Source organism: Heloderma suspectum, chromosome 6 (assembly GCF_057233095.1).
Source record: "Heloderma suspectum isolate Gila_16-S chromosome 6, 16-S_ref, whole genome shotgun sequence".
Classification (NCBI taxonomy): Eukaryota; Metazoa; Chordata; class Lepidosauria; order Squamata; family Helodermatidae; genus Heloderma; species Heloderma suspectum.
Genome location: NC_139463.1, coordinates 68535093 through 68555894, shown reverse-complemented (window position 1 = coordinate 68555894; position 20802 = coordinate 68535093). Strand labels below are relative to the sequence as shown.

Genomic DNA, 20802 nt, shown 5'->3' with positions numbered 1-20802 from the left:
GTGTTTAATTTACTGACCTCCTGTCCTGAGCCTTGCCCATATGGCTGGACAATGAAAGATAGATGGGGTCGGTGCAGCTTGAGCAGCCACTGTTGCTACTCTCACAATGGTGTCATGACTGGAATGGGGGGGGAGTTGCACCCCCTTGCCCCTATGAGTGGATGCCCATGCATGTATGACTACACATACACAGCCATAAAGCAATACTGGGCTTCTTCAAAATTACTGCTGTCTCAGGCTCTCTGGGTATCCTAGTCATCATTCTTGAAACATTCACAGCATTGTTATTAATGGAACAATCCTATGCAGTTTAGACAGTAGAAAGTCCTACTGGCTGGGGAATGCTAGGAATTGTAGGACTTTTTTCCTGTCTAAACATGCATAGGATTGCACCCTAAGTCAAGTTTTTTTAAAATTTGTACCACATACTGAAAAAACAAAACAAATTCAATAGTTATTTTCAGATTCTTTTTGATACACACACACACACCTTAGCTTGCTTTCTAATAAGTCAAATTAAGTACACCGACTACAACAAAATTCAGCATCTTAACGTTTTTCTTTCCTCACTCATTTTCTTTATAATCCTTTGAAGCAGGCTATCTGTTATTCCTATTTTCCTCCTAGAATTTCTTCAAGGTCACCCAGTGAGCCCAGAGTTAATCTGGAACTTGCTAGACCCTGGACCACCTTATCTGCTGCAAGTACCTTGCTAACCAACTGAAGAACACGCTAACATACAACATACTAATGCTTTGTACAGATTGTCATATAAGGTGGTTTAAAGGCACAATCCTATGGCCACTAGTCAGTGGCTAGACAGTCATAGGATAGGTCGGTTCCCTGAAAACTTACTTCTAGCCCTTCCCGCATTGCCTCATAGGCAGCACGGATCGGCCCCACGCTCCATACTCGTAAGAAGAGCGCAAAGCAGCGAAAACGGGGCATTCTGGGGGGCAGGCCAGGGCAGAAGTGCCGTTCCAACATTTCCTATGCATCATCCGGCATCTGCCTACCACTGCTCCAGCTGTCTAGCCATGAATGCAGGGCGGCTGAAGCATGGAGGGGACAATCCCCTCCACGCTACTCCTGCCCTGCATTGGATAGGTGGCTGCCTCTGAATTCGGAGGCAGCTGCCTATCCCAATAGGATTGCGCCCTAAATTACTTTGAAGATAAATTTTAATACATGGGCAACTCTTAGTGATGACTTAGAAAGTAGTTTAACAGTGCAATCCTAGGCTTGTCTACTCAAAGTAAGCCCTATTGAGTTTAATGGGGCTTACTCTCAGATAAGTATGTATAAAATTGCAACCTAAATATATCAACATACAGACAAGATTTAGACTTCTGCAGGGTTGTCTCAAGATACTTCAGAACAATAATCTCAGAATGTGCACAGCATTTCCAACTGTGCAATGGTACCTGCTCAGATAATGCTAATCATTTACATATTATATTAGTTCAGAGCAAATTGCCCAACAACATTTTAGAGACAAACAATATTAGCCCTTACATGTGCTAGAAACAGTCTTATTGGAGCTCAGACATGAATAACACAAGCTAATTTTATTACATTCATTTTAAACATGTTATCAACAGTCACAAACAAACTCCAGCACATTTTGAAATCACGGCTATAAATGTTAAAAGTCAGTTGCAGAGTGCTAGCATAGTTGGCCAAAGAACCTTTGCAGCAAGGTGGTTAGGAAATAATTAATATGCCTTGTTCAATCTTGGCTACTTTCCATCCTAATTTAACAACCACCATTTGCAAGTGTCACCACACGTACTGAATGCCACATTTGCTTGAGAAATCTTGTGTCTGTGTTTTTAATTGCACTGGTGGCTCCTGTTTATAGCCTCACTCTCTTCCCTCCCACCCATCCCCCTTCAATACACCCCCCCACACACACACACAGTCAGTTAACTTGGAATCATACAGGCTGTTCTCTGCTGGAGTTTGCATTCCTTTCCCCTGTAAGTTGTCTCCATGGTATTTACTCAACTGGTCACCTCACTGTTTTCTAATCACAGTTTATGTAGCCAAATTCTCTCTCTAAACTTTTCAAAGTGAAATTTACTCCTGCTGAGACACAAATCTAGTTATGGGAAAAACAATAATTTTTGCTATCCCAAATAATTTGTGAGAACTGCCTGGACATTATTTTGTGGGGGCCTCTTCTCCTCTGAATAATGGAGCTAAATCCACATTACTGCCTGGACATTATTTTGTGGGGGCCTCTTCTCCTCTGAATAATGGAGCTTAATCCACATTTTAAAGTATATAATGGCTTGGGATCATATTTAGTCAGACCCATTGAAATCCGGGTATTTACAAGTTGAGCACCTGAGAGTGTACTGAGGCTGGTGTCACTCTGTATGTGAAAGAGGACATAGATGGGTAAAGCTCCAAACTGGAAATCTTAAGCGGGGCAGACTCCTGCACAGAATCATTGTGGATGACAACGCCAGGCCCCAAATGTAATTTAGTACTGGGGCCATGCTATCATCCCCCTGACCAAAATGCTCAGGGCGATCCTGAGATAGAGAACGAAATCAGGGAGACATCCAAAGGAGAAAATAATGGCGACTTTAATTATCCCCACATAGGCTGAATAAATGTGTGCTTTGGTCACGACAAAGAGGTAAAAGTTGTCAATCCCTAAATGACTATGCCCTAGAACATTTCCGTTATGCCCACTATATCTATGTTCTCCTTTAAAACCAAGCACTCCAATGCTCCCATCTTGGCTTGGAGGCTTCCAGCATTAGCACAGAAACACTTATGCATGGTTTCCCCCTCTGGATGTGTATTTCCCCTATGGCCCTTCAGCTTCTTTGACTGGCTATCATGTTTTTACTATATGCTCATGGCCTATTTCCACCCCACCCGTCTTTTTCACCTTAATTCCCTAGGGATGATTCAACTTGAACCAGTCACTCCTCAGCTCTTAGCAGCTTTCCCCCTGGGTTCAGTTTAAAAGCTGCTTTGCCACCTTTTTCTTGTTAAGCACCAGCAGTCTGGTTTCACTCTGGTTCAAGTGGAGCCTGTGCCTTTTGTACAGGCCTGGCTTGTCCCAAAACATTCCCCAATCCCTAACAAATCTAAACCTGTCTCGTGGTACACCACCGTCTTAGCCATGCACTGAGACTCCTCAGTTTCGCCTGTCTAGCTGGCCCTGCACATGGAACAGGTAGCATTTTCAGAAAAAGCTAGCGTGGAGGTCCTGGCTTTGCTACCTAGCAACCTAAATTTGGCTTCCAGGACCCATGAGTGCATTTCCCCACATCACTGGTGCTGACGTGCACCAGGACCACTAACTACCAGGCTATCCAGACCAGGAGTGGGCAACATGCAGCCCACAAGCCACATGTGGCCCTCAACTTCAGCAGCCAAAAAATATTTTTTTTCCTTCAAAAAATATTCGGCAGATTGAACACTATGAAGTGCTTAAATGGTTTATTTAAGTTTGCGAATAAGCACTCCACAGTGCTACCGAGTGGTTTGTGGCCAAATTTCATCAACGAACTGCCTTTTTTCCCCCAGAGTGCGGCCCGCGGGGGAAAATGGCTCCCAGACCTCCCACAGTTGCTCATCCTTGCTCTATTTGAAGTGTGATATCTGCAACATTTGCACCAGGCAGGCAATCCACCATGCAGCCTACATGCTCATCACAAACCCAGCTGTCTGCAACTCTAATGATTAAATCTCCTTCTATGTCAAGCCCTCCACAACCTAGAGGCATGACAGAGTATCTGTTCATCCTCCAAAGAATGGTTCCCTTTTAAGGGATTATCTCCCTCTTCTACAGGGTAACACCCTCATTTCCCAAGACCCTCATTCTCCGTGACTGCAGAAACGCTGTCACCCTGGGGTTGGGACACCACTATCACATCCCTAAAGGTCTTGTCCACAAACCTCTCTGCTTCTCTCACCTTCTCCAGGTCAGCAACCTTGGCTGCAAGGGAATAAACGTGTTCCCTGAGAGCCCAGAGCTCATTTCACCAAGCATATACCCACAAGCAAACAGTCATACATGTGAAAATCAGTGCAATTAACTGGATAATTCTCATACCCCTGCTGGCTTTTTATCTTCATACCTATTTTTGATTATTTGGTTTGTTTACATAAAAAATTAAGTCCTTTATTTATTTCATTTCTATACCACCCAATAGCTGAAGCTCTCTTTACTAGAAGAGGGCAGGGAAGGGCTGACTGCTCTGGCCTCTTTACCCTGTTGCTAAACTCACACAGGGTGCTTAACCTTCATTGTGCTTCGCTTCTCTTTTACCTTGACACTTTGTCACTGGGGCTCCTTCTCAATGGTGAAACTTAAGAAATTACTCAGCCACAGAAAACAGACACTTTTTCAGTACTGGTTATATTGTTTTCAGAGCTTTCCATTTCTAAATGTGGATCTAAAGGCTGACTAGTAGAAACTAAGTGCAAATATACCATATGGAACAAAAATCTGGATTTACCACAATAGTTAGATAGCACAAAATTAACTAAGGAAAAACAGATACAAAACTTTTATTTCTTCCCCATTAAACCCACTTTATTTAGCAACAGCTGCTTTCAAGGCTCTCACAAATCCTAAGCACTCTCACCACGCAATGCCATCCTCCATAAGTCTACAACCACACTAACGACTGAACTAGTTTAGCATACACTTATTGACCAAGCCATGCCCCAGGGAACTTAACCAGCATTACTCATGAAGGATTCATTATTAAATGACAGGGTTTCAGAACTCTTTATGACAAAGAATTTGTTGAGTTTCAAAGGTCTGAAACTCTTCCTGGTATCTTAACATGTACCACGTTCACTCGAGTCATCCCAGATTAGGAAATAGTTCAGAAATGACCAGCAAGACCTACATTCTTTACACACCAATTTCACAAGGAAAGCTTCCTCTACATTCAGGAGTCAGAGTTTTGTACTTCCTACACGTTTCCACATATAGGGCTATTCTCTGAGTTCAATTACATGTCTGCCATCTCATCTGCATTTTAATTTGGTGTAACTGTTCAGCTGACTGAAATTGCTAGTAGTCTTATCTCAGAGGAAAGCAAGAGCAGAGTTTCCACAATGGGGGGGGGGAGGGGGACCAAATGTATTGGGCAAACCTCTGTGTGGCTGGCTGGGGAATGCTGCAAGTTGTAGGCCCTTTTCCATCTAAGTATGCATAGGATTGCATCCTTCAAGAACCAAAACAATATCAGCAATATATATACACACTTCAGCCACTTTAAGCTTTAAATTAGGAGTCTTACACTACATGTATGTAAGGCAAGGATTAACGATCACTTAAAGTATCCCTAAGGGATACTTGGGGAAAGTAAATTTGGCATGAGAGTATATACCAAGAGGAAAGGAAATAACTCTTCCTGCAATACTTTCCTAAAGGAAGATCTACTCACCTCCACTCCTAACAGACAGACGACCCCACACTCTAAAACAGACTACAGGTGCAAACAGCTAAAAGTTACACACTCAATTCCACTACCTCTTACGCTACACAAAAGCCCTCCCAATGAGCAAGGCACTCCCACAATGCCTTGTGAAGAAACACTCAAAGAGCCACCTCACGGGAGTTTTTAATACTCATATTAAAGTTCCCTAATAAGAAAGTACAATCATGAAGAAAGCATAATCATGAAGGAGCCAAAAGTCCCCATCTTTTACCAAAAGAGATAGCTTTGCACATATGATTGCCTATATGACACTCACTGAGTCTCCTTCAGACTTAGCACTCTTAACAGGAGAACAATAAAAGGTTTCCAAAGATACACATATTCCATCAAAACATGAAGGTAGCCATGTTAGCCAAAAGAAAATCTCCAAAACCCATATCACAACACCTTTATTAGGGCAAGTCGAAAGCTACAAAATACTGTGCAAACTTTTGAGTTCTCCAGAACTCTTTACCAGACAAGATGATAACAAAACAAACCCAAAGGGGGGGGGGGATGGCTGATGTTAAGCCATGAAGTCTGCACTTAGTTACAGTCCTAAGATGGAAAGTGGGACAAAGCTGCAGATATTCAAATTAAGCTCTACCAGATACAGAGATGGTTTCAGGTTGCTCCTAGGACCCTCCCAAGAGTTGCTGGGGGAAAGATGCAAACAATGGTTGAACTGCCATTTTTGAAAATATAGAATTCAGCTGTTACTCAAACACTGTTTCCATCCTTAGGTAAATACACAGGTTCCTTGGTAGGTGGAAAACAGAAGTAGGGAGAAACTAGACAACTGTTTATATTGAGAGATTGAGATAATTTTAGATGGCATACTAGGGGTATCTATTCCATTATGACCCTAATCCATCCCAAGAAAAGTCATACTTGGCTTTTTTCTCCTGCAAAATACTGGTCGAAAACAATCACATGTTCCCCAGCCTAGGAGTCAATTCCCTACAGATTTTATACCTCTATCTTGAATGTCACCTTCTTTAAGGTGGTGTCACATGTCTAGAATCCAAGAAGAACTACCCCCAAGCCAAATAACTTCAATCTCAACTCCCAAAGCCTGAGGTAAGATGACACACAAAATCCTAAAAGTAACTTTCCCTTCCTAAGTAAAGACCTTCCCCAAACCTACAGATGATTCTTAGTCCCATTCAGAAATAAAAAAGCAATCAGAATTCCCCCCCATTCAATCCTATAAGAATGTCTCCGCCCTCTACAGATTAGACTTCTCTACTCTTTCAGTTCAGAACACAGAGAAACTGTCCTTTTCCCTAAGACACACTATCCTAGAGGAACCTCTCCCTATTAGAAAATGTACATCCCACAGTTAGAATATATCAGTTCTCCGCAATCCCAGAAGAGCTCCTTCTCTGTGAGGCAGGATCTCTTCCCCACTAAGACAGATCCACCCCTAAAAGTGCCCACACCTAACACAAGATCTTTAAAGAGCTGTGTGGCCACCACCCATCTCAGATTACTGTCCAACACCAACACTTCTGACTGAAAGTGATGACCTCCCAGCACCAGCCTATTAAGGGCAAGCCCCCCCCGCCCCTCCTTTTCTCTCCTAAGATTCTCTCAAGCCACCCAACCCTTCTTTCTTCCTACTCACACACCCTCTCCCTCGCCTGTTCTCCAAGTCACACACCCACCACTTACCTCGAGTTTATCCATCACGGCCCTAACCCCTCCCTCGGCGTACAACCCGTACCAACCCCCTACCCCTTTACCACGTCCCCCTTCTGGTCCTCCCACTCCGGGGGCCGCCAGCCACTCCCCACTCGCACCTAGCCTCCCACCTCTAGGCCTTTCCTCGCCCTGATCCCTATCTTCCTGGCCCCCTCCTCCTTCCCACAGCCCCCCCCCCAAACACACACATACCCTTCCCCTCGGCCTGCTCCCTTCTTTCTCCCAGGTGCCTTCCCTCACCAACTCCAGCCACCCAGCCCTCCACGCACGCACACACACACAGGCACCCATCCCCCCCACACACACACCTCCCCACCCAGTTCCTTGCCCATCCCTCGCAGCCCCAAATTACCTCCACGGCGGCCTCGAGCTTCCCCTCGAAGGTGAAGTCGATCAGGTCGGGCTTGAGGCAGAGCCCATAATTGATGGGGCGCACCTCGGCCGGGAGCCGCTCGAAAGGCCGCTTCTCCGGCATCGCAGCGGCGGCAGCAAGACGGGAGGAGGAGGCGGCGGCGGCGGCGCTGCTGCTGGAGGTGGTTGAGGCGGCGGCGGCGGCTGAGGCGATCGGGGAGGCCCAGCGCGCGCGCGCACTGAGGGGGAGGCGGCGACCCCCCGCTGACAGAAGGCGGAGACGGGAAATGGGAGGGGGCGGAGGCGGCCGCGCCTGCCCCAACCGAGAGAGAGAAGGGAAGAGGGCCTGCCGCGAGCGCGCGCTGACCTGCTGCTCGTGCTGCTGCTGCTGCTTGCACCCTCTCTCCACAGACGGCCACGGATGGCAGGGCGCCCACTGCGCATGCGCGCTCCCTTCCTCTCCCCTCCCCGCGGTCTCGCGCGCCTCCCCGCCGAGGGGAAAAGTCGAACAGCGGAGGGCGCTCGTGGGATGACGCACGCGCGGCGGCGGCGCCTGCGCATTAGAAGGCGGCGATGCCGAAAAGCGGGCTGAAATCAGGCGGGCAAGGAGAGGTCCGCGGGCCATTTCCTTTGGTAGGGTTGTCTCTGTGCCTAGCTTGACTTGTATGAGGAGGAGTCGGAGGAGTCGCGAGACGACCAGCGCGCGTGGCAAAGACGTCAAACTCGAAACTGGAGGGGAGGGGTGGCCATGGTCGCGCAGGCGCGTTGGGATTTAAAAAGGGGGGGGAAGCCGTTCCTTTTCTGAGGGAAGGGAGGGTTTAGGTTGGGGGCGGGTCCCCGCCTCCTGCCGCCGAGACGAGAGAGCGGGATGCGGCACGCGCGGGCCAGGCGGTCGCCCCCGCCCCCGCCCCCGCCCCGGTCTGGAACCTGAGGGGCATCGTCCGGAAGCAAAAAAGCTGAGGCGCAGAGCGGGGGAAGGAGCGCCCTCCAGCCGGCAGCGCGGCGTCTCCTCGAGCGTGCCGCGGGGGTGGCTGAAGAAACCAAGCGGGAGCCTGAGCATGGGGAAAGGCATTCCCCGCAATGAGCGAAGCATCGTTGGGCATGAAAAGGGGCGAGGTTGGATTTCGGCTGTCGTTTGACACGTCCTTAATTTCATTTTTAGTTGCCTCGTTTTTATCCCGCCCAGTAGCCGAAGCCCTCTGCACGTTTTGCACTTTTTCATTTTTTATTTCATTTTTATCCCATCCAATAGCCGAAGCTCTCTGCACGTTTTGCACTTTTTCATTTTTTATTTCATTTTTATCCCAACCAATAGCCGAAGCTCTCTGCACGTTTTGCACTTTTTCATTTTTTATTTCATTTTTATCCCAACCAATAGCCGAAGCTCTCTGCACGTTTTGCATTTATTTCATTTTTTATTTCATTTTTATCCCAACCAATAGCCGAAGCTCTCTGCACGTTTTGCATTTATTTCATTTTTTATTTCATTTTTATCCCAACCAATAGCGGAAGCTCTCTGCATGTTTTGCACTTTTTCATTTTTTATTTCATTTATTTCATTTTTATCCCAACCAATAGCCGAAGCTCTCTGCACGTTTTGCACTTTTTCATTTTTTATTTCATTTATTTCATTTTTATCCCAACCAATAGCCGAAGCTCTCTGCACGTTTTGCACTTTTTCATTTTTTATTTCATTTTTATCCCAACCAATAGCCGAAGCTCTCTGCACGTTTTGCACTTTTTCATTTTTTATTTCATTTTTATCCCAACCAATAGCCGAAGGTCTCTGCACGTTTTGCACTTATTTCATTTTTTATTTCATTTTTATCCCAGCCAATAGCCAAAGGTCTCTGCACGTTTTGCACTTTTTCATTTTTTATTTCATTTTTATCCCAACCAATAGTTGAAGCTCTCTTCACATTTTGCATTTATTTCATTTTTTATTTCATTTTTATCCCAACCAATAGTTGAAGCTCTCTGCACGTTTTGCATTTATTTCATTTTTTATTTCATTTTTATCCCAACCAATAGCTGAAGCTCTCTGCACATTTTGCACTTATTTCATTTCTTATTTCATTTTTATACCACCCAGTAGCCGAAGCTCTCTGCACATTTTGCACTTATTTCATTTTTTATTTCATTTTTTAATTTCATTTTTATACTGCCCAATAGCTGAAGCTCGCTGCACATTTTGCATTTTTTGCATTTGGAATTATATGTGTGTGAGGCTGCCAAAATTGAGCATTAGTAGGTATGGTTTCAGGCTGAGTTAGGCGTGCCTTGAACCTATTGAAATCAACAGACACAGGGCATGCCTATTTCGGCATAGGATTGCAGCCTTCAAGCCTTGCTGCTTTTATTGGGAGGTGTGTAGCCCGATCCTATACTTCGGCATAAATCGTACTGTATTCAGTGGGGCTTGTTCCCCAATCAGGCTGCAATCCTAGTCTTGCTGAGTTTGTGGAGTCCGGCTGTTACTTCCAAGTAAACTCAGATTTATTTATAGACAAGTGGGGCCTGTAACAAAGTGTTGCAGCGTCTTCCCACCCTCTAAGAGGAGGATCCCTGGTCATGAATCCACCTGGCCTGGAACAGAAGCCTATTCAGGCTTGGGGTGAGGGGCAGGAGGAATGAATAATGGCACCTGCCAATGTCTTCCTCTGCTGTGCTATATCGCAGCAGAAGTCTCCCTGAACCATTCTTTTCTCTTCCTCCTGAAACATCCTAGTTTCCAGGAAGAGGAGGGTTTTTTTAAGCCATTCTCCATACTTCTCCCTCCTAAAGCCCCTCCTGTCAGGGGCTTGAGCAGGCCAAGCTCTTCTCCTCCTGGCCACCCACAGTTTTATTTTCTCTCTCTTCAACTGTCACCTCAACAACCTGCAGAGCCAGTATGATGTAGTGGCTAGCGTGTTGTACTGGGACTCAGGAGATCTGAGTTTATTTATGTATTTATTTATTTCATTTCTATACCGCCCAATAGCCAAAGCTCTCTGGTTCTAGTCTCCACTTGGCCACAGAGTTCACTGGGTAACTTTGGGCCAGTCACTGACTCTCAGGCTAAGGGTTTTTTGAGGATAAAAAATGGAGGAGGACATTTTTATAGATATAATTTAGTTTCATATAATTTAGTTATTTTTCATATTATTGTACTTGCTTTGGTGCATTACTGTTCACCAATTCTGGCTTCCATTTGGAAGATAAGATAGGTACAAACATATGAAATGATATATACAAGCAAATAAACTTTGTGCCTATGACACAACTTGCACTGCAGATGCAAGTTCCTACTTATGGATCAGCTGAATTAGGGAACAATCTAGTGCATGTTTAGACCAAAAATCCTACGACTTCCAGCCAGCCAGCTGGCTGGGGAATGCAGGGAGTTGCAGGACTCATTTCTTTCTGAACATGCATAGGTTCACACCCTTAGATGCACAAAAGCATACTGCATGAAGGACAACAAACTGCATCTAAGAATACAGTAATGTATGCCTGTAATGCATATTTGCCCATTAATCTGTGACAAGTAAGAACTTACCTCCTGGCTACCAGAAAGGAAAACCTTTGCAAACAGGAAGGAATGTGTATGCTATTGATCTGACACAAATGATTAATACAGGTCACATAATATATTGACATAATATATCAGTCCTCCTCCCACTGAAAATAAACCAAACTCTGTGTAAACAAGCAATGCGAATGGTTCCCCTGTTTACCCTTGCCTTTTCCTGCATCAAACAGGAAGTTGATCTAGATGGCGTACAAGATCCATTCCACCTCTGTGATTCTATGCCTCCATCTTCCCTCGCTTTTTTTGTTGCCTCCCCTATGTTGAACTGTAGTCTGTAAGCTTCTTGGGGGTAAAGACCTTGTTATTTCTCTGTAGAGTGCCACTCACACTGATGCCATTGTATAAGTAATAAAAATAGTAATGAGCAGGTAGGTGAGTAAAAATATTTTGTGGACTAGTAACTTTTGTGGATTTATTTGTAACCTTACCACAATATGTATCTCATAGATAACTGGCACCCCATGGGTGAAACCAAGTTATCTTAGTTGAAACAGGTGGGCATAATCCTGAGAACTAAATCAAGAGGATTCCCCATTCTGCATGTGGTCTATACAAATTCACGTACACAGCTGTGCAGCCTTGCCTTAAGTTGTGGGAAACAGGAATGACCCACCAACGCAATGCTTCCCATAGAAGCGTGGATTTTTCAGTTCCCTGTGTTGGGTCTGTGTTGCAATTTCCAGTTGCCTATAAACCTCTCAGCACATACAAATCCCCCCCCCCCCCCGCCGCCCTTTCCCGGTGCACAACAGCTTCTCAGGGCCATGTACTTTTTCTGTAGGATGTTTAATTAGATATATTCAAATGGGCTTGGATGACATGGCTGCCAGTAAATTTTTAAAATTGGAAACATATAATAGTTGATACGTGTTTCCCACCCCAAAAACCCACCCCTCATTGGCGCATATCTCTCCTGTCCCTAGTAAATTCTATGTTACGTTCCCCCCACATCTAAACTGGTCATTCACTGAAGGCAGGTTTGACAAAGAACACTTTCGAGGGCTTAATTTGAAGATGGATCATGCAAGGAACTTTCCCCCTCTCCCCTGCCTTTTCATGAAACCTGAAGCAGTCTGATCTCTTTCCACCCTGCTTTTTGATGATTACCATTTCCCTGAATAGAATAATCTGAAAAACTGTAATTGAGCTGGGATCTCAGGCATGTCTCTTCATGGTTGTAACCACTAATCTAATTAAAATCTCAAATGCTAAAGAAATAAAAAGTAGTGATCAAGTCCTCTCTAGGGTATCGTATAGACTCCTTTATCGGGGTTTAGGGGAAGAGCAAGGGTGCGTATCTGGGGATGGGGTGTGGGACTGGGTGGCTTAAATTTCTGTTCCCCCTGAAAACTGTGTTTTTCAGGAGGTTTCATTTTAGTTCAAAGTGATATCTCACTGTTTAAAATATAAGTTAGCACAGAGCATGACAGAAACCCGAGAGAAAGAGAATGCTAATTTAACACAAGCCCTAAAGCAATGCAGCAAGAAATTGGAGCAGGCGGGTAAGAACAAAGATTTCTAAGCATAATTCAAAGGCAGATGATAAAGATGGGTATAATAATATAAACTGGTTCTACAAAATATTAATGGGTGTATGTTTTGTAGGGAAAAGCACCAGAAGATCTCAAATTCAATATACACTTTTACTAAGAGAATGCTGAACATTCCTCAGCCATTTTCCATGGCCGTCAGATCCAAACTCCCAGTGGCTACATTCCAGCAACAAAGCCCTGATTGGCTGGCCTGCTGTCCAGTTCTGATTGGCCAACAATCTTTATATAGCACGAGTAGCCGAAATTCTGAAGTGTAATGTCCACCTACCAAAATTTCCATATGGCCACCAGCCATGGCCTGTTTGGCCCTTGTCCAGCTTTCTGCTGGGCTGGCAGCTTTGTTATATAAGCCTTCCTGGATCATGCCAACCCCATTTCTTTATGTTGTAACAGTGAGGAATTACTCTTTCGCTTTCTTCATCCAAGGTCCAACCTGTTGTGGGCAGAAATAAAGTCAGACAGGATAGGAGTTTAGGAAGAAGCAACAACCAGACACAGCCAAGGTTCCTAGACTAGCAAGTGAAAGGTTACTGTTGAAACTGGTTCCGGAAGGCCGAACTCAAGGTAAGTGGAGGTTAGCTTGGGGTAAATGTGGAAGTGAGACAGAAAAGAGTCGCCTTAGGCCAATTCCAGTTCCAGGTTTTGAGGGCCCCTTAGGCGAGATCATTTCAATGTGCCCACCTCTTTCTCCTTGCCACTGTTGCTGCTACCCAATCCCCACCACCTTGCAGAGGGAGAGGATAAAGTGTGCAGAGATTATTTATTGATATATTTATTATATTTCTATACTGCCCAATAGACGAAGCTGATTACAGCTTCTTCTTGCCTCTCTCACTGTGACTGATCACACTGAGAGCAGGTGAATGGCCAACAACAGCGAGGAGGAACAGGCATAGAGTGGCCATGTGTCTTCTTTTACAGAGGATGGTCCTCTATTTGAAGGGCTGCCAGAGAGCTATCCTCTATTTGAAGGGCTAAAAGTCTGGGTGAAAGATAAAGAACCATAAAAGCAGAGAGCAGAGCACGGGTCTTGAGGTTGCCAATCAACAATTAGCACCTGGGGAACAGACAGCAGCTATACAACTCAGTCAGTCTTCTCAACTATGGGGAGATGCACTGTATTTCTATTTAAATTATAATAATTATTTCTAAATTTGCAGTTACACATATAAAAGAGCATATGCAACTTTTATGCAAATTACTTTTGTCCTCTTTTGGGGTGATGCATTTATTATTTTTTGGCAGAGCATAAGTGGCCAGTGCCAGGAGGCTTCAGAGTTAGATGGGGGCATGATTTCTTGATTGCTGACTCCCACCATGCAGACAACACTTTGATCTTGGTCCCAGTTCTGTGGGCACTCTCCTGTAAGCCGTGGCCCTGCAGATGTTGTTGGACTGCAGCTCCCATCATCTCTGACAATTGGCCATGCTGGCTGGGGCTGATGGGCAACATCTGGTGAGTAAGAAGTTCCCCAGGCCTGCTATGAGCCAATGCCTCTTATATTCCAGCTTATGACATTGTCCACACCTCACTCAGCCATTATAGGTCAAGCTGTAGTTCTTGAGCTTTCGAGAGTAGGTTTTCAGCAGTCATGGCAAGTGATGAGCTGGGGAAATCTATTTGGAAAAGCCATTTCCGAAGGGATTGAAGAGCTCTGGAACACAAAAATTTCTGCTGTGGCACCCCGGCTCTGGAATGAGCTCCCTAGTGAGGTTCGCCTGGCGCCTACATTGTATTCCTTTCGGTGCCAGGTGAAGACCTTTTTATTTTCCCAGGTATTTTAGCATTTTAGCTTTCTAAATTTTTATCTTTGCTGTTTTAAATCTGTATTTTAAACTCTTGCACTGCTGCTAGGTTTTATTGTGGTTGTATTGTTATATTGTGGTTTTAATGTTCTGTATATTTTAAATTGTTTTATTGTGTGTTGTTTGGATTTAATTTTTGTGAACCGCCCAGAGAGCTTTGGCTATTGGGCGGTATAGAAATGAAATAAATAAATAAAATAATAAATAAAAACACCAGCTTGAGAACAACAGTGCTGAGACCTGTTCAGATGATCAAATAGCCTACTGTGACTTATTTAAACCACAGTGAGTTGTTGTGTGGTGGCCATTTTGAATACTCAAGCCTCAAGCACAGTTTATTATGTTGTCTGAACCTGGTGGGGCTGGGTTGTGTGAGGGTTAAACAACCCTTTCATTATCCTACAGTACACCATGGATTCTGCAAGGGTTGTTTCACCACCACACAACCTACCCCACCGGGTTTTGACGGCATGACAAAACGCAGTTGTGGCTTGAATTTTCAGGATGGCACCCACAGGTGCTGCAGCTCATCATGGCTTAAATAAGCCACAATGAGCCATATTGATCATGCGAACCTAGTCAAGATTGGATAAGAGACGGAGCTGCGAGTCAAGACGTTCCCCAATTCAAATCTCACCCCAGGAGTAAGTTCACAAGAAGATGCCTTTGGAGACAAATCATAATTTTACAGCCTCAGTGTGTCTTCCAATCTGTAAGATGAGGATAATACTACTGGTCTTCTTTACAGTATTGTTCTAAGGGTTACTGAGATAATCTATATGAAGTGGTTTGAGTACATAGCAAAAGCACCATAAATATAAATTCCTGAAGGAGAGTGAGTGCAGGACTAAAATATGGCTATCTGTGGGATCTTTGACCAGCCACCACCCTGGATGTATTGTTGCCATATTTATGTTGATTGTCCTACAGGGAGCCCCTGCCCTCCTATACATGGGGTCACCCTAAAGAGATAACAATTGACATATATGGGAAAATATTTCAAATGGCAGATACACAGACGATACCACCCTAATGGCAGAAAGCGCAGAGAATCTAAAGAGCCTCTTGTTGAGGGTGAAAGTGGAGAGTGCAAAAGCTGGTTTGAAACTCAACATTAAAAAAACGAAGATCATGGCATCTGGCCCCATAACTTCCTGGCATATAGAAGGGGAAGAAATGGAAGCAGTGACAGATTTTATTTTCTTGGGCTCCAAGATCACCGCAGGCAGTGACTGTAGCCCTGAAATTAAAGGACGCTTGCTCCTTGGGAGGAAAGCTATGGCAAACCAAGACAGCATAGTAAGAAGCAGAGACATCACCTTGCCGACAAAGGTCCATAGAATCAAAGCTATGGTTTTCCCAGTAGTAACGTATGGCTGTGAGAGCTGGACTATAAGGAAGGCTGAGTGCCGAAGAACTGATGCTTTTGAACTGTGGTGCTGGAGAAGACTTACAAGTCCCCTGGACTGCAAGGAGGTCAAATCAGTCAATCCTAAAGGAAATCAACCCTGAGTACTTATTGGAAGGACAGATACTGAAGCTGAAGCTTAAATATTTTGGCCACCTAATGCGAAGAGAAAACTCCCTGGAAAAGACCCTGATGCTGGGAAACATTGAAGGCAAAAGGAGAAGGGGACGGCAGAGGATGAGATGGCTAGATAGCATCACCGATGCAATGAATATGAACTTGAGCACACTCCGGGAGAGAGCGCAGGAAAGGAAGACCTGGCGTGCTATGGCCCATGAGGTCACAAAAAGTTGGACATGACTTAACGGCTGAACAACAACAATTTCAAATAGGTCCCATGTTGCAGTTTGGGATTAAATGGATCTGAAAAGGTCAAAGACTGTTGTTTTAGAAGATCTGCTCTTGGATTCCTGAAATCAAAAGTACCTTACCCTCTCCCTCTGCCATCCCCCCTTTTAAAAAGTGTTATATAGTAGTGTTGTATAATCTTTGGGTAAAGAATCAATCAGCAGTGGTATTATTATTTTATTATGTTGCAATGTCCTGTTGTAATAATCTGCATTCAACAGAACAGAATTAGAAAAGGCTAAAGATCCGGAGATCTTTATGAAAGCTGTTAGCACCTTGGGAAAATAACCAAGCGCATGTTACTGCATAGGCCAAATTTGCTTAGGGGTGCATCTTTTTTTTTCCACCTCCCATTAAAAAATAGCTTCTGCACAGATTCTGACCAGAGTCTGAGAGTAAGTTATAGGCCTCCTGTGTTGGACGAACTAAGCTTTGGTTTGGCACAGCCGTGCAAGCACATTTGGAATAGATCTATTCCTGGAATAGGCTGGCTTCTTGTTCTGCCTCAATCAAGGGATGTTTGTTTCAAATGACTCATTCAGATCTCAAGTGTCTGTCCATTTAAACACCATAGCCTGATAAGAGCCAGGGACCAGTCATGCATGCTGCCTGGGGTTTGCACTACACTGTGGAAAATGGAATTATGTACAGCAGAAACGATGAATGGCATGTAACATTTACCACACTGGGCATCCTTGTGATGGAAAAATGACATAAAAGATTTATAAATGTGGAAGGCAGGACCAAAATAGAGCTTAAGGTAATTTTTGTGAAAAATGTGAACCTTGGCAAAATTGCGCAATTTGTTTTGAATTTTTAAAATCTTTAAAAGTGTTGTTTTGAAAGGCCACAATCCTAAACACACTTTACAAGGGACTAAACCCCATAGAACACAGTGGGACTTACTTCCAAGTAAACATGCATAGGATTGCATTAGCTGGCTGCAATTCTACATATACTTACCTGGGAGTTAGTCCCATTGAACTCAAAAGTCATCAATCAACTTCAAAAGTCATCAACTAATTTTTCTTTGACTGCAAATAATCTTAACTATCAACCCATCAAACCCAGTGTTGTAAGACCTTATTTGCATCATTGTTTTCCCTAAATTCCATAGAATCCATAACTGGGAATGTTGCAGGAGTGTGGGATTCAGGTTAGGAGAACTTAAAAATAATACTTAAAACTGTATAGTGCTTTCAAGTGTTCAAAGCACTTCACATATCTAGTTGCAATCCTTACAACTAGATAATATATGGTGTAGTATTGGTTTTAATGTTTTCCTTAATGTTTTATATAAATGTTTTAGCAATTATTGTGTATTTTAATTGTATTTTAATAATATTATTTTAGAGAGAAATCCTATGGCTCCTAGACAGCATCTGGGGGTCATAGGATTTTTCGGATTCCTGGTTCCAAGGTCAGAGACAGCACACCAACCTCGGACCCCAGGAGTCCAAGCTCCCTGCCCCCTCCCAGCCGGTGTGGAGAGAACCGTGCTGGCTGCCTCTACAACTTTGCAAACGTAAGCTTGGAGAGGAGGGAAAGGGGGCGGTTCTGTGTGTGGGGAGGGGAGGAGAGGAGACTGGGGTGGCCTGCTTACAAAGAATCCTTCAGCTGCCCCAGCCTCCTTCCCTCCTGCTCCGCAGAACCCCAGCTAGAGGAGCAAAATCACCCATTTAGCAAAAATACAGGGTGAGAGCAGCACAGAGGCGACAATCGCCTCTGTACTCCTCCTGCCCTGCATAGGATGCCTGTCAGCCTCCGAGTTTGGAGGCTGATGGGCATCCAGATAGGATTGCGCCCTTAATGTACTTAATTTTCTTGTAAACCATTTAGAGATATTTTTAAATATCGTGAGCACTATATAAATCTATTAAATACCCTGTAAAGTACATCAGTATTATCATCCACATACTGCAAATTAGTGTTGGTGGGGGACCAAGACTGATACAGTGGTTTGCCTGAGAACACCTAGTCATCTCTTACCATTCATTCTAGTCACCTAGATCCCACTGAAAGTTCTGTGTTTCTGATGTATTACACTTTAATATGCCATTCATAGAGTACAAAATGTGCATGCAGTGCCTCCTGGGATATATAACACAATCAAGGCCAGCTTGAAGTTGAGCAAACCCTATGCACTGAATCACCCCAAAGAAACTTTGTTGCGTACAAGTCCCTGTGTTCAACAATCTGCCTGTAGTTGCATAAACAGCAGCTGATGCCCCAGAGGAAGGTATGATGGAAATATGTAATTTGTGGAAGGAGGTGAGAAGTCTTGGGCTTAATGAAGTTGTGGAATGACTCATCTGTTGTCTGTAAACATTTACCTGTAGCAAAAAGAGAAATGGTCTGACTGCAGAACACGTCCAGACAACAGAGGATGTCAAAGATATCCATGCCATTCAATGTAATATCTCATGGAAATCTGTGGAAAGATTTGGTGTATTGACAATGATTTTCATCTATACATAACTCTTTTATGGAAGGCTGAGAAGAATAAGGGTATAAATTTTATAAAGGGAGGGTTGTCCATTTCTTGGAAGTATTTTGTATATATGGTAACTTTTTATTGTCCATTTGATGATGTCTTTGTGTGTGTGTTTTTGTTGGCTGTGTAATACATTTTATTAAAAAAAGAAAAGAAACAACTATTAAAGGCACAGGAGCAGTTAAAAAAAAGATATCCATGCCAACACCCCCCCCTGTACAGCTGCATTTAGTTAGCATTTGTCGAGTCTTTTGAGAAACCATGTTTGTTTCTTTGAGAGCTATCATGAGGCATTTCTTGTGCACAAAGTCACAATTTGCAGGTGCTTTACAGGATGTCATCATCCTCCAGGGCCTCTCCTGTTTGCAACTATTATAGCATTGGGGGGGGTTTTCTAACAAGGAAAGTCTGGTATTTGATTGAATGGCAGCATGACCCCCTGGTGTATTTGTGCAATTCCACTATACCACAGTACCACCTAGTGTTTATGTAATGGAACATATAGAAAATCAGAGAAACACACACAAACACACACACACCCCCCGGCAAAAAACATGTAAAGGAGCTGATCTTAATCCCACAAAGAATCAGGAAGCAGAAGCCTCAGTAAAGTGTCGGTTTAAAAGCCTCATGTAGAAAAGACCAAACTTTCCACAGCCTACAGTTTGCTCTGCTTCACACCCAAAGGGCTGTTCTTTTGACTTTATGCCTCCTTCCATCTGGCCTTTTCCTGGTAAACCACTGAGTGGGGGAGGGTGAACTGGAGAGATGGTTTGTGGGTAGTGGTTAAGTTCTTGACAGATGTCAAGACAAGATTCAATCCTGCCAGGAAGTCACACCTAACAAACATTTTTAGCTACCTGGAGCTGAATTCTACATCATAAGAGCCATTACTTTTTTTTTAAGAGCAAGTTGCTAAATCAGGAGTGGGCAGAAGGCAGAATCCCAGATGTTTTGGACGTCACCTCCCAGAAGCCCCTGCCAGCATGGCCAATGGTCAGGAATGCTGAGAGTTGAAGTTCAAAACAGCTGGAGATCTACTTTCTGCTGACCCCTGTTCTAGACCTTATGAATAGACACACTGTAAACACTTTTTTGCATTGTAAAAACACTACTTTTTTTACCAGCAAGCTTTAAATTTATTTGCTATGTAAGATCTTTTGTTTCAGTCTGGGCTCTTCACAGTGTTTGGTTTATTTTGTTTAAATGGCTGCATTTGTATTATTTCATTATTTGTCTATATCTCTTGTGTAATATTACTGTTTATTGTTTCTATTGGTTTCTTGTAAGTTGCCTTGAGGGCCTGAATTCTTGGATGTGGAAAGGCAGGCTTTTACTACCCTAATAAATAACACCTCAGTACTGTAGAGGAAGAGAGGGGCTATATGCAGGTTTCACATAAGCATACAAAAGATGCCACAGCTCTTACACAGTGGTGACTGAAAGTAATCCATCAGTAGCCCCTCCTTCGAGCGAGATTAGACATCTAGAAGTATGAAACACACTGTTTTATTTCAGTGCCTTATTCTGAGGCAGTTCAGGCCACCAGTACTTTTTCCTTTGAGAAGACCAGAAATGCATTGTCTGTAGCAAAAACACTGGCTGTGTTCAGACGTCACGCTATGCCATGATGGTTAGATTTCACCTAACCATCATGGCTTAGTGTGACATCTGAACAGGGGTGTGACCCAATCATGCTGGTTTATTAACCACAGACTAACCACACTCACTAACCACTTGCTGCAAGATGATGAGCGGCCCTAACTATGCCTTAGCGTGATGTCTGAACAGCCTCCATGGTTAACTGAGTGCTACCATAGGGCTCAGCAGCAAGAGTGGCCAAGGAAGGTGTAGCCACCCATACCTGAGCGGCCGACCTCTATGGTGAAGATCTGCCTAGCAGCATATGATGTGGCTGCCGCAAGAGTGCCAATCCGCCGCACCAGCAGCAGCCCATTGCTCACCAGCACAGAACCGAGCATTGAGCCTTGGCTCATGGCCACTTTTGCCCAGGGCCACCACTGCTGTGGGCACACGTCATGATGCCT

At 44.1% G+C, this 20802-nt stretch overlaps 1 protein-coding gene across 2 annotated transcripts in view; it reads right to left on the bottom strand.

The window, feature by feature from the left end:
* NPEPPS (aminopeptidase puromycin sensitive) overlaps positions 1 to 8245 on the bottom strand; it is a 105394-nt gene extending 97149 nt beyond the window's left edge. The window contains exon 1 of one of the 2 annotated variants that reach the window (XM_084804732.1): positions 7516 to 8245. In XM_084804732.1, coding sequence (XP_084660858.1) covers positions 7516 to 8139 — 624 coding nt within the window. In that variant the 5' untranslated portion in view covers positions 8140 to 8245. The remainder of the gene's footprint in view (positions 1 to 7515) is intronic. The other variant, XM_084804731.1, reaches the window with a different exon arrangement.
* Positions 8246 to 20802: the final 12557 nt, after the last annotated feature.